At 45.1% G+C, this 11,825-nt stretch overlaps 1 protein-coding gene across 2 annotated transcripts in view; it reads right to left on the reverse strand.

Annotated features, from left to right (window-relative positions):
• The window catches only part of SNX24 (sorting nexin 24), a 171,975-nt gene extending 162,509 nt beyond the window's left edge, over positions 1-9,466 (reverse strand). Inside the window, exon 1 of one of the 2 annotated variants that reach the window (XM_068980552.1) lies at positions 9,405-9,466. In XM_068980552.1, the coding sequence (XP_068836653.1) occupies positions 9,405-9,464 (60 nt within the window). In that variant the 5' untranslated portion in view covers positions 9,465-9,466. The remainder of the gene's footprint in view (positions 1-9,404) is intronic. The other variant, XM_068980553.1, reaches the window with a different exon arrangement.
• Between the last annotated feature and the right edge of the window lie 2,359 nt (positions 9,467-11,825).

The raw sequence follows: 11,825 nt of genomic DNA on the forward strand, positions 1-11,825 counted from the left end.
AACCTGGAATTAGACTAATTAAAAATCCTACAATAGCCTCTAAGTGTACAAGTGGAAGGAAGAGTCACACACCTGTCACTTTTAACCAAAAGCCAGAAATGATGAAAGCTTAGTGAGGAAAGTATGCTGAAAGCCAAGTTAAGCTAAAAACTAGACCTCTTCCACCAAACAGCGAACCAAGCTTGTGAATTACAAACGACAAGTTCTTGAAGGAGATTAAAAATGCTACTCCAGTGAACATACAAACGATCAAAAAGGTAAACAATTTTACTGCTGACACGGAGAAAGATGTAATGGTCTGGATAGACTATCACACCAGCCACAACATCTTTTAAGCCAAAGCCTAATTCAAACAAGGCCCCAACTCTCTTCAGTTCTGTGAAGGCTGAGGGAGGTTAGGAAGTTGCAGAAGAGAAGTTTGAAGCTAGCAGAGTTTGGTTCGTGTAGCTGAAGGAAAGAAGTCTCCATAACATCAGAGTGCAAGGTGAAGCAGTAAGTGCTGATGTGGAACCTGCGGCAAGTTATCCGGAACATCCAGTTAAGATAATGAATGAAGATGAAGGTGGTGGCAGTACACAGCAGACTTCGAGTGTAGGTGAAACAGCCTTTTATTGGAAGAGGATGTCATCCAGGGCTTCCCGTAGGCAGAGAGGAGAAGTCAAGGCCTGGATGCAAAGCTCAAAGGGGAGGGTGAACCTCTTGTTAGGGGCTAATGCAAATGGTGATTGAAGATAAGTCAATGCTCCTTCACTATTACGAAAGTCCTCGAGAATTAGCTTAATCTACTCTGCCTGTGCTCTCTAAATGGAACAGCAAAGCCGAGGTGACAGTACATGATGACAACATGGCTTATCAAATACTTTAAGCCCACTGTTGAGGCCTACTGCTCAGAACAAAAAGATTCCTTTCAAAATATGACTGCTCATTGACAATGCACCTGGTCACCCGAAAGCTCTGATGGAGACAAAGAGATTCATACTGTTTTCCTGCCTGCTAACACGACATCTATCTATAGCCTGTGCCACGGATTAAGGAGCAGTTTCAACCTTCAAGTCTTACTTCTTAAGAAACATATTTTGTAAGACTATAGCGGCCACAGACAGTGATTCCTCTGATAGATCTGGCTAGGCAAAGTAAACTGAAAACCTCTGGAAAGGATTCACCATTTGACATGCCATTAAGGACATTCATGATTAATGGTAAGAAGTCAAAACATCAATATAACCAGATGTCTGGAAGAAGGCGATTCCAACCCTTCATGGATGACTTTGAGACATCCAAGCCTCCAGTGGAGGAGGTCACTGTGGATGTATTGGAAACAGCAAGAAAGCGAGAAGTGGAGCCTGAAGAAGTGACTGAATTGCTGTAATCTAATGAAAAGATATAAACGGATAAGGAGTTGCTTCTTATGAGCAACAGAAGTGGTTTCTTGAGATGGAATCTACTCTCAGTGAAGATGCTGTGAAGATTGTTGAAATGATAGCAACGGATTTAGAAAATGACATAAACTGAGTTGATAAAGCAACAATACGGTGTGAGAGGACCGACTCCAATTTTGAAAGAAGTTCTGTGGGTAAAATCTTATCAAACAGCATTGCCTGCTGGAGAGAAATCATTCATGAAAGGAAGAGTTCATCAATGCAGAAACTTCACTGTTGTCTTATTTTAAGAAATAGCCAAAGCACCCCAACCTTCAACAACCATCACTCCGATCAGTCAGCAGACACCAACATCATGGCAAGACCTGCGACCAGTATAAAGATTATCATTCACTGAAGGCTCTGATGAAAGTGAGCATTTTTAGCAGTGAGGTATTTTTTTAGTTAAGGTGTATAAATTGGTTTTTTAGGCATAATGCTACCACTCACTTAATAGACTACTGGAGAAGGAAATGGCAACCCATGCCAGTATTCTTGCCTGGAGAATCCTGTGGACAGAGGAGCCTGGTGGGCTAATGTCCATAGGGTCACACAGAGTTGGACATGACTGAAGCGACTTAGCATGCATGCATGCATTGGAGAAGGAACTGGCAACCTGCTCCAGTATTCTTGCCTGGAGAGTCTCAGGGACAGAGGAGCCTGGTGGGCTGCAGTCTATGGGGTTGCACAGAGTTGGACATGACTGAAGCAACTTAGCAGCAGCAGAATATAAATATAATTTTTATAGTTATGGGAAACCAAAACATTTGTGTGACTAGATTTGAGATATTTGCTTTACTGTGGTAACCTGGAACTGAACTTGAAATAACTCTGAGGTATGCCTGTACTGGCACCCCACTCCAGTACTCTTGGCTGGAAAATCGCATGGACAGAGGAGCCTGGTGGGCTGTGGTCCATGGGGTTCCTAAGAGTCAGACATGACTGAGTGACTTCACTTTCACTTTTCACTTTCATGCACTGGAGAAGGAAATGGCAACCCACCCCAGTGTTCTTGCCTGGAGAATCTCAGGGACAGGGGAGCCTGGTGGGCTGCCATCTATGGGGTCACACAGAGTCGGACACGACTGAAGTGACTTAGCAGCAGCAGCATGCCTGTACTAGTATCCTCTTCTGTTGTTTAACTGCTAAGTTGTGTCCAACCCTTTTGGAAGCACCTGAAATAATCAAAATTTGATTTAATCCATACAGGTTCATATCTAATAACACGCCTGTCTCATTTTTAGAGACAGTGTGCTACAGCCTGGGACTACAGACACGGCATCATTTCAAAGCAGACAGAACTAAATGCATTGTGGTATCCTGGATGAGATCCTGGAACAGAAAAAGGACAGGAGTGGAAAAATTGATGAAATCCAAAGAGTCTGGAGTTTAGTTAGTTAACAAGGTACTGGTGCTAGTTTCCTTGGTTTGACATTACCATGGCAATGGATGATGTTAAGAAGGAAACTAGGTGAGCGGTATATGGAACTGTTGGTACTAATTTTGCAACTTTTCTGCAAATCTAAAATTATTTCAAAATCAAAAGCTTATTTGAAAAGAATCGATCAATTTCTAAGCACCATCCTTGCAAAATTCAATCGCCTTGTAAAATTTTGAATTTCCAAGTGAATGTAGCATTCTGTTTGTTAATGGTCAAGAATATTTTCAAACTGCATGTCTTGTCTTTCAGAGTAAGGAACATACACACGGTTGACTTAATTACTCAACACACGTTTATTGTTTGTTTTTTGCTAGGAGTTTACCATGTGTGAGGCACTGTGCCTGCTATGCCCTCGTTACACGGAGGCCTTTGGCATCAAAGATGCTTATAAAGAAAGGGTGACTGGAAGGTACTGTTGTGGGCATTGTGGCTTCACTATCCTTCTGAGCTTCTCCCACTGCGGTGTCTACAGGGTTAGGTGGCTGGAATGAACTGACCTCATTCCTAGCTCCAGAGATGCCCCCTAACTATTTTCCATCTGGTTAACTTATCCTTGCCATGGTGATGGTAATAAACATAGTGAAGACAGCCAGTCAGCACACAGAATCCCCCTGGCAACAGCATCCGTTGAGGAACCAACTAGGGATAATGAGATACAAAGGAAGAAAGGTGCCCTTGCTCTGAAGGAGCATCCTCTCTTCCTCTGGATGTTGTAGAATACAATGCTTTTGTTTTTTTAAATCTGAAGCATGTTGCCATTTTGTCACTAGGTGGAAGCTACTCTGAGGATGAAGGTAAACAGAGAGAGGAAGTGGCTAGGCCCCCTTACTCAATCTCTCGGACTCATTCTCACAAATACAAAATGGTAGTAATAATACTTGCCACAGATCACTGTTAACTCTCAGGCAATATCTACACTGGGGTTATATAAAAACAACAAAAATAACGAAGAGTTGGGATGTTATTAAGGTTTTGCTAACCTTGCAGTAATATTTACCTTTTGGTTGTTTCTTTAAAGTCTAACTGACAGATATTCACAGTAAAATATTTACAGGTGAAATTTTATTTTGGATTTGCTTTAAAATACTGCAGAATTGCTTTAAATGGAAGAATGAAAGGTGGTGAATGAAATAAGTATTGTAAAATACTGAAGGTGAGTAATGAGCAAATGGCAGTTCATTATATTGTTCAATTTGTGTATTTCAATCCAGAAAATATTAAAGTAACTATCCCTACTATCCCAAGCTCTTCCCTGGTGGCTAAGAGGTTAAAGTGTCTGCCTCTAATGTGGCAGACCTGGGTTCGATCCCTGGGTCGGGAAGATCCCCTGGAGTAGGAAATGGCAACCCACTCCAGTATTCTTGCCTGGAGAATCCCATGGATGGAGGAGCCTGGTGGGCTATAGTCCATAGGGCTGCAAAGAGTCGGACACGACTGAGCAACTTAACTAACTAACTAATCCCTACATAGATCTCGATATTATGACTATGTACATATGGAGGTGCCTTATGCACTAAGAAACATGATAGAAAATAAATCAGTAAAAGAATTGAGATCTCAAGAAAAAGGCAGATTTGTATACGCACAACACACTCAATCACACACATATAATTAAAACGGACTTGAAAATCTATCTAATTCAATGCCTTGATTTTTACAACTATGGAAAATGAAATCTAATACATTCAGACTTTTATGTTGTTCCTGGAACAGTCTTTCTAGTTTTCTTTAGTTTTTCTGTCTCTCTCTTTAGTCGCTAAGTCGTGTCTGACTCTTGCAACCCCATGGACTATAGCCTGCCAGGCGCCTCTGTCCATGGGATTCTCCAGGCAAGAATACTGGAGTGGGTTGCCATTTCCTTCTCTGGGGGATTTTCCCAACCCAAGAATTGAACCCAGGTATCCTACAATGCAGGCAGATTCTTTAACAACTGAGCTATGAGGGAAGCCCATTTTGTTTTTACTAACCATGTATCTGAAAACAGAAAATATCAATACTAGCCTATAGGATGGGCACCCAGGACCTGCTTACTCTCATGTCCAATGGACTGTGCTCCATCCTCTCCTGGAAAGGGCAGCGAGTCGCATCCAGCGCGTTGCTCCTTGTAACGCGTCTACTCTTTTTTCTCTTCTGCCTCACACCCGTGGGTTTCCTTGTTGCTCTGGCTCCTGTGCTGAGAAGGGCTTTACCTTCAGTCCTGCCTCCTTCCTCACTTTTACATGCTTTTCCTGAGAAGAGCATCAACATATATGATTTTTTCCATCTTTGATGCTAAAAGACCCCCTGGAGCCATATTTCTAGCCTTGACCTCTCTATGTATCCTGAGTTCCAGAACAAAATAGCTCCATCTGCCACAACAAGGCCCAACAGGCCCCCAAATGAAACTGACTGCATGCCAGTTCTTTTCTGGTCCCTGGCGACCCTGTTCGCAGGGGTCACCCTGATGCCTCACATCTAGTCACCAGACCCTGGGGATTCCTGTAAGACCCACCCCCTTCCCTGCCCAGTTGCCTTAGTTCAGCCCTCATCCTCTTCTTCTTGGTCATTTTGCAAGCATCTCCTCCATGATTAATGCTCCAGGGTCATCCTTCTAAATGCAAATCTAGTCATGTTACTTCCTTCCTTAAAACTCCAGCGACGTCCCATGGTCTGAAGCTGAAGTCCAGACCCCTTTACGGTTCTCAAGGCTAGCGAGCTGGTCTCTCCACACCTCTCTCCATCAGGAATCACTCGGCACCAGCCCGGTACAACTCGAGAAGCTGTTTCACACCTCAGGATCACTGAAGCCCAGTGACTTCTCTCTACTGACCTTCTTCTATCAGAAGACTCAATCATTCACTATTTATAGTGAATTTTCACTATGGATAAACCCTGAACAATATGCATGAGCCCAGGACAACATGGATAAGCATAGGAGACTGACATTCTCCTAGCCTCAAGGAGCTTATGACTAGAATAGGAACAGATATTAAATAAAGGCACAGTGGAGGGTGGGGGGTGGGGTGGGAAGGGTTGACTTGCATTTTGTTACAATATCCTTTTCTGCGTCTTTGTAAACTACAATGATGTAGAAGTGTTCTTTCTATTGTTGCTTTTGTTTGTCTATTTGTTTTGGTGAATCTGGGAGTTTAAAATGCCTTTCCCCTCCTCACTGGGTGAAGAAATTTTGCCCTGCACTTCCTCCTTTTAGAATTCACAATCCCAGCAAAAACCTCATCAGATTTCAAAAGTCAGCATTCCTGAGCACCCTGCCCCCACCCCCAGCACACCATCCTAAGGCAGAGCAGAACTGCCCAGTTCCTTCTCTTCCTCAAGACTCCAGCTGACATTAGCACCCTAACTCTTCCCCACCTGGCCCCTGCAGGATGGGCTGAGAGTCCCCAAGGAAGGAACAAGATCCTTCCACCATTCAGTTCCCCACCTAACGCACGCAGTGCAGGCCCACAGTAAATGTTTAAATAATCAAAGGGCAAATATTCACTCTTTAAAGGTAAATTACTTGTACACAGAGCATAACTTTGCATATGTTTTTTTGAATAATAGGGCTTGAGCAATACTGATAAAAACTTAGAGGGCCAGAAGTACCCCTTCTATTTAAGGTTCTACAGAAATCCTAGTAGCCTGCATAAAAAGGCATGTATAGGGATGTCTTATTTCAACATATTTGACATAGTTGCTAAAAAATTAGAAGCAAATGTCAATGGCCATCAGCAGAGAGATCTGTGTAAACAAATTATGGTACATTCCTTCTGTGAAATATTCCTTTGCTATCACTAAGAAAGATACAATCCCGTCCATATTGGGACCGAAAGATATCCATAAGTTATATGATGACAGCTATAGTGAAATCTTGCTATTTATTCTAAAAAGGAAAAAAACATGTTTTCATAGCATAGGGGGGAAAGTCTCTAAGAAATTACCCCTATGCCTTATCTCTGAGGGCATGGGACAAGAAGCAAGGAGAGAAAATCATCCTCTACTTAAAATGTCCTACCACTGAATTTGTTAGATTGCAAATTAATATTTCTTAAATTTAAAGCACAGTCACTAAAGTAAAAATGTAACTTTTATAGTAAAATATATGTTATTTGGAGACTTCCCAAGTGGCACTAGTGGTAAAGAGCCTGCTATGCCAATGCAAGAGACTTAAGAGAGTCTGGTTCAATCCCTGGGTTGGGAAGAAATGCAAACCCACTCCAGTATTCTTGTCTGGAGAATCCCATGGATAGAGGAGCCTGGAGGGTTACAGTCCATGGGGTCGCAAGGAATTGGACACGACTGAAGCAACCTAGCATGCACGCCACATACATGATTTTACCTAGGAAAATGAGATTATAACTGAGATTAAACTTTTAAACTCTGGTTTTTTTGTAAGAAGGTGCTAACTTCCTAGCATCCAGAATAGAGACCCACAGCAGGCACTCCAGTTAATACCTGCTGAATGAATAAACTGCCTAGCAATTACGAAACTGTTATGCCAAGGATACAAAGTATCTACTTCACAAACTCACAAAGGAAAAAAAATCACTTGCAGAAGTAACAAACTGCTACTAACCTAAATACTTTAGGATTGTTTTTTTGAAAGTGAAGTGAAAGTGAAGTCGCTCAGTCATGTCCAACTCTTTGTGACCCCATGGACTGTAGCCAGCAGATTCCTCCATCCATGGGATTTCCAGGCAAGAATACTGGAGTGGTTTGCCATTGCCTTCTCCAGGAGATCTTCCCCACCCAGGGACTGAACCCTGGTCTCCAGCAATGCAGGCAGATGCTTTACCATCTGAGCCACCAGGGAAGTCATCGTTTCAGTAAACTTTTAAAAAGCACACAAGCTCTCCTTAGAGAAGCAATCTTCTAACCACCAAGTTTACCAAGACAAAGGTGCCTTCCAAATCAGTTTAATCCACAACGTGGAGTCTGGCACATGGCTGGCCATAACACCAATAAAAAAAGAAACACAAAAACTTGGGTTAAAAACACAGATCCTCTAATGGAAGAAAATCAATCATTCTGACTCACTTAAGTGCTTATTTGAGAAGGTAGTTAACTTTTAGCTTGGACGACTGAGACCAAGGGCTGTGACAAGCAGCCTTTTTATCTCCAGATCCTAGATGGAAGGCCTCCCGTGACTGTCGATGCTGACTGGGGCTGATGGGACAGGTGAGACACCCAAAGAATGAAAGACAACCAAGGGTTTAGGCCTAAGGGAAAAGCCTAAATAGGTTCACATTCAAATTCATTCCCCCTTCGCTTTTGAAATACGATATGGTATATTTTTAATCAAATTCATAATTCATTTGTTTATACAGATAAGGGCCACGGAGCTCAGCTCTCCCTTGGTTGAAGTCTCCCCATCCCCCCACCAAGGGAAGGGACTTTGAGAACTTGTTTTGGGGGTACATGGACCCAGCAGTCTACTAATTCTAGAAACCCACATACTTCTTGGATTTTCTTTTTTCAATCACTACTCTTAATTCTAAAAATTCCTTTGAGAAGGTGATTTAATCCTCTTCATGAAAAAACAAGGGTCCAAATAAACTGTGACCAAAACCCAACAATCTTCAGAGAAGACAGAGATTAAAATACTGCTCTGCCAAATTAATGCAACTGGAGTTTAGCGAGTGAATTAGAAGTGAATAAAATAAAAATCCTTCATAGTGCTCTACGCAAGTCCCTCCAAAGCCTACCAACTCTAAATGGAAATAAAATTGTCCAAGGTCAGACATGTCCAGGGTGAGGCATTTCCCCCTCTAGCAATGACCGTCTAGATGAAGATGTCTAAGTTCACCGGGAAATCAACTGTTCCCAGACGAAACTTATCATCCAGAGGCTCCAGGCATGGTCCCTGCCCTCCCCGCCACTCCTCCACTACTGAAAGCGGGGACCCTGTTTCTCATTTCTGAGACCGCAGTCCCCCTAGGTATAGAACAGGTGCTCAGTGAGTACCTGACTTTGCCATTCCAAGGCACTGCAGAACTAGAAACAGCAAACAAACAAAACTTTGGAATTCATCTAAAAGCAACTCATGAGTTCACTTCGGCGAATAAATTCTACAGACGATTATTTTTCTTAATGAGCCTGTTTTCCATCTGAATGAATCCCTACCGAACTTGGAAACCAACAGCATCAGCCCGCGGCAAAAGCCACTTGTCTGGACGGAGCGGGCAGCTGAGCCAGAACCAGTGCAGTCCATCCCGGGCTCCAGGGGGCGGGCGGCGGGGAGAACCGCAAGCGCCGCGTCCGAGGACTCGACTCCCGGCGCTGCAGCCCGGAGGCCGGGAGCGGGGCTGGGAGGGGGAAGGGACCAAACCGGGGCGCCCCGGGAGCCCGCCGCCGCCGCCGCGCCAGGGAGGGGGCGCCCGTTTCCTAGACAACCGCGCCCGGGCGCAGCCGTCCCAATGGGCCGGGGGAGGGGAGGGGAGGGGAGAGGAGCGAAGGAATCCCCCCGCCACACACGCACACAACCCCGCGCAGGGGCGGCGGCGGCCGGGGGCACCGCCCGGGCTCGGCAGCCGCAGGGCCGGCTCGCGGGCCCTGTCCGGACCTACCGTGTACCCCCGCTCCAGGTCACTCTCCTCGTAGCGAAAGGACGGGATGTAGACCTCCATGGTCGCGCCGGCCGGCCCGCGGAGGGCGAGGAGGGGCGGGCTCACGGCCGCGGCCGCCGCCCCGCCCCCGGCCCGGCCGCCCCGCCCCCTTCCCCGAGCCGGCGGGAGCGGGAGACCGCGCGGCTCCGGCCCGGCTCCGCCGCCGCCCGCCGCTCCCAGGGCGGCCTGGGGCTCTCTCTCGGAGCCTGGGTTCCAGGCCCGAAGGGCCGCGGAGATCAGCTGGGCCCGGAGGAGGCGGGGCCTGGAAACCTGTGAGTCTGCAGAAAAGGGGTGTGCGCGCCACCGCGCCGGGGACAGGGCCGCACCCAGGCGCTCCCTGCCCTGGAGGCTCGAGCAGGCACTGGATTTGCAGTTTGCAAAACGCCACCCGTAACAGATCGCAAGACAAGGAACAGAAAAGCATGGAGCTTCTGGATTTTGTTTTGGTTGGTTGAGTTTTCGCTTTAACTCTCGGTTGGCATGAACAGCAGCGAACCCTGCACTACTTTTACCAAGACTTTACTGTTCCCCTTCGGTGCCAGGGTCAGCGTCTAGTTCTGAGTTAGCCGGCGAACCACAGAATTCAGCGTCTAGTTCTGAGTTAGCCGTCGAACCACAGAATACAGAGGCAGAAAACCGGCTGCTCACGGAGACAAACATTCCGAATTCTTGCTCCAGTTCTAAAATGCTGTCGGTATAGAGTTTCTTAACTATAAGAGAAAACAGAAGAAAAAGAAAAAAAGAAAGGCAAGGGCTGGAATGTGCCCCTCGGGCCAGAAGCTAATTACCTGAAAGTACCTGAAAGATAAAAGTGCTCCAGTTGAGCAATGTGGTTATCAGGATACCTTTGCAAACCACGAGTTTCTTTCTTAGGTTAGAGCAGGGAGCAGAATAGAAACTTGAAGGTGAGTTGTCCAAAGAGCTTCTTGGGCTGCAGGTAAATGGCTGCGCCTAGTTTGCTCTTGAGGCCAGGGGGGCCTTTCAGCTTGAAACTCCTCTTAAGTTCGTGATGAGACCTTAGTCATGGAAAAGAGGACTAATCAGGCCTTTTGCTTTAAGAACTTGTCTGATGTGGACCGTAACCTCAGATGAAGCCCTCACCCACACACTTGCAGCTCCAGGTTGTGTCTGCCCCTCAGAACCCCATAGGCTCGGCCCTGTGAAGACTAGCCCTCCTCTTTTCTTCCAATGGCCAGCACCTCCAGATGTGACCAAATAGCTCTGTGGGCTCCATGTTGCCCAGGTTCAGAGCCCACCTTGCAGGCTCCCCTTAGCCTCTGTGACTGTATCACACTGTATTGTGCCATGTACTTACCTGCCTCACCTCCTAGATTCTAGAGAAAATATTTAAACAAAAAAAAATTTTTTATCCCCTTCTTGGTATATTGATAGACACATTTTTCTTCAAAGTTTTATATAAGCATTTAAATGCTCATCTTTACAAAACCAATGGGATACAGCAGTTACCACATGGGATGTTATTACATCCCATGTTTCATTTAAGCTTCGTGTGAGGAAGTGTCATGTACAGTAGGACTTTAAAGGACTAAGAAGTAGTATTCCTGTTTTTATTTTAAAATAATGGCTACTGATGACAGCAGGCTCCACCCCCAGAAACAATTTCAAGATTGGTTGAAACAGGTTATTAAGGTCTCAAGAGTATAATGTATAATGTAAATGAAGGATTGTGTAATCATAAAATCCTTGTGCTATAGATTGCTGATGAAACTTTTAATATGATTTTTATGTGATCCTTTCACAAGAACCTGCTAGTAGCCTGGCATATGTATTTCTGTCTGGTGGCAGAGCTCACCTATTCACCTTTGAATTTAAGAGTCAGAAATGTACGGGTCCAAGAAGCTCTGACAAGTGGTCCAAATGGATTGTCCCTTTTTCTTTTTTGCTGTATTCTACTAATAGCTGTGTATAACTTAATTTTGCCTTGCTGAAAATATATACAGGTTCTCAGGCATGTTCTTGAGGGACTAAAAGCTCAGCTGTAACTGTTACTTCAGTTATTTCAGATGGCATAATTAAAGCTCAGAGAAGAGAAATAACTATGAAATTGAAAGTGAAAGTCGCTCAGTTGTGTCCAACTCTGTGACCCCATGGACTGTAGCCCACCAGGCTCCTCTGTTCATGGCATTCTCCAGGCAAGAATACTGGAGTGGGTAGCCATTCCTTTCTCCAGGGGATCTTCCCAGCCCAGGAGTTGAACCCAGTGGGTTCTTTACCATCTGAGCCACCAGGGAAGCCCAAGAATACTGGAGTGGGTAGACTATCCCTTCTCCAGAGGATCTTCCTGACCCAGGAATTGAACTGGGGTCTCCTGCATTGCAGGTGGATTCTTTACCAGCTGAGCTAATTATTAGTCTAGCTAAT

The sequence above is a fragment of the Capricornis sumatraensis genome, chromosome 9 (genome assembly GCF_032405125.1).
Source record: "Capricornis sumatraensis isolate serow.1 chromosome 9, serow.2, whole genome shotgun sequence".
NCBI lineage: Eukaryota > Metazoa > Chordata > Mammalia > Artiodactyla > Bovidae > Capricornis > Capricornis sumatraensis.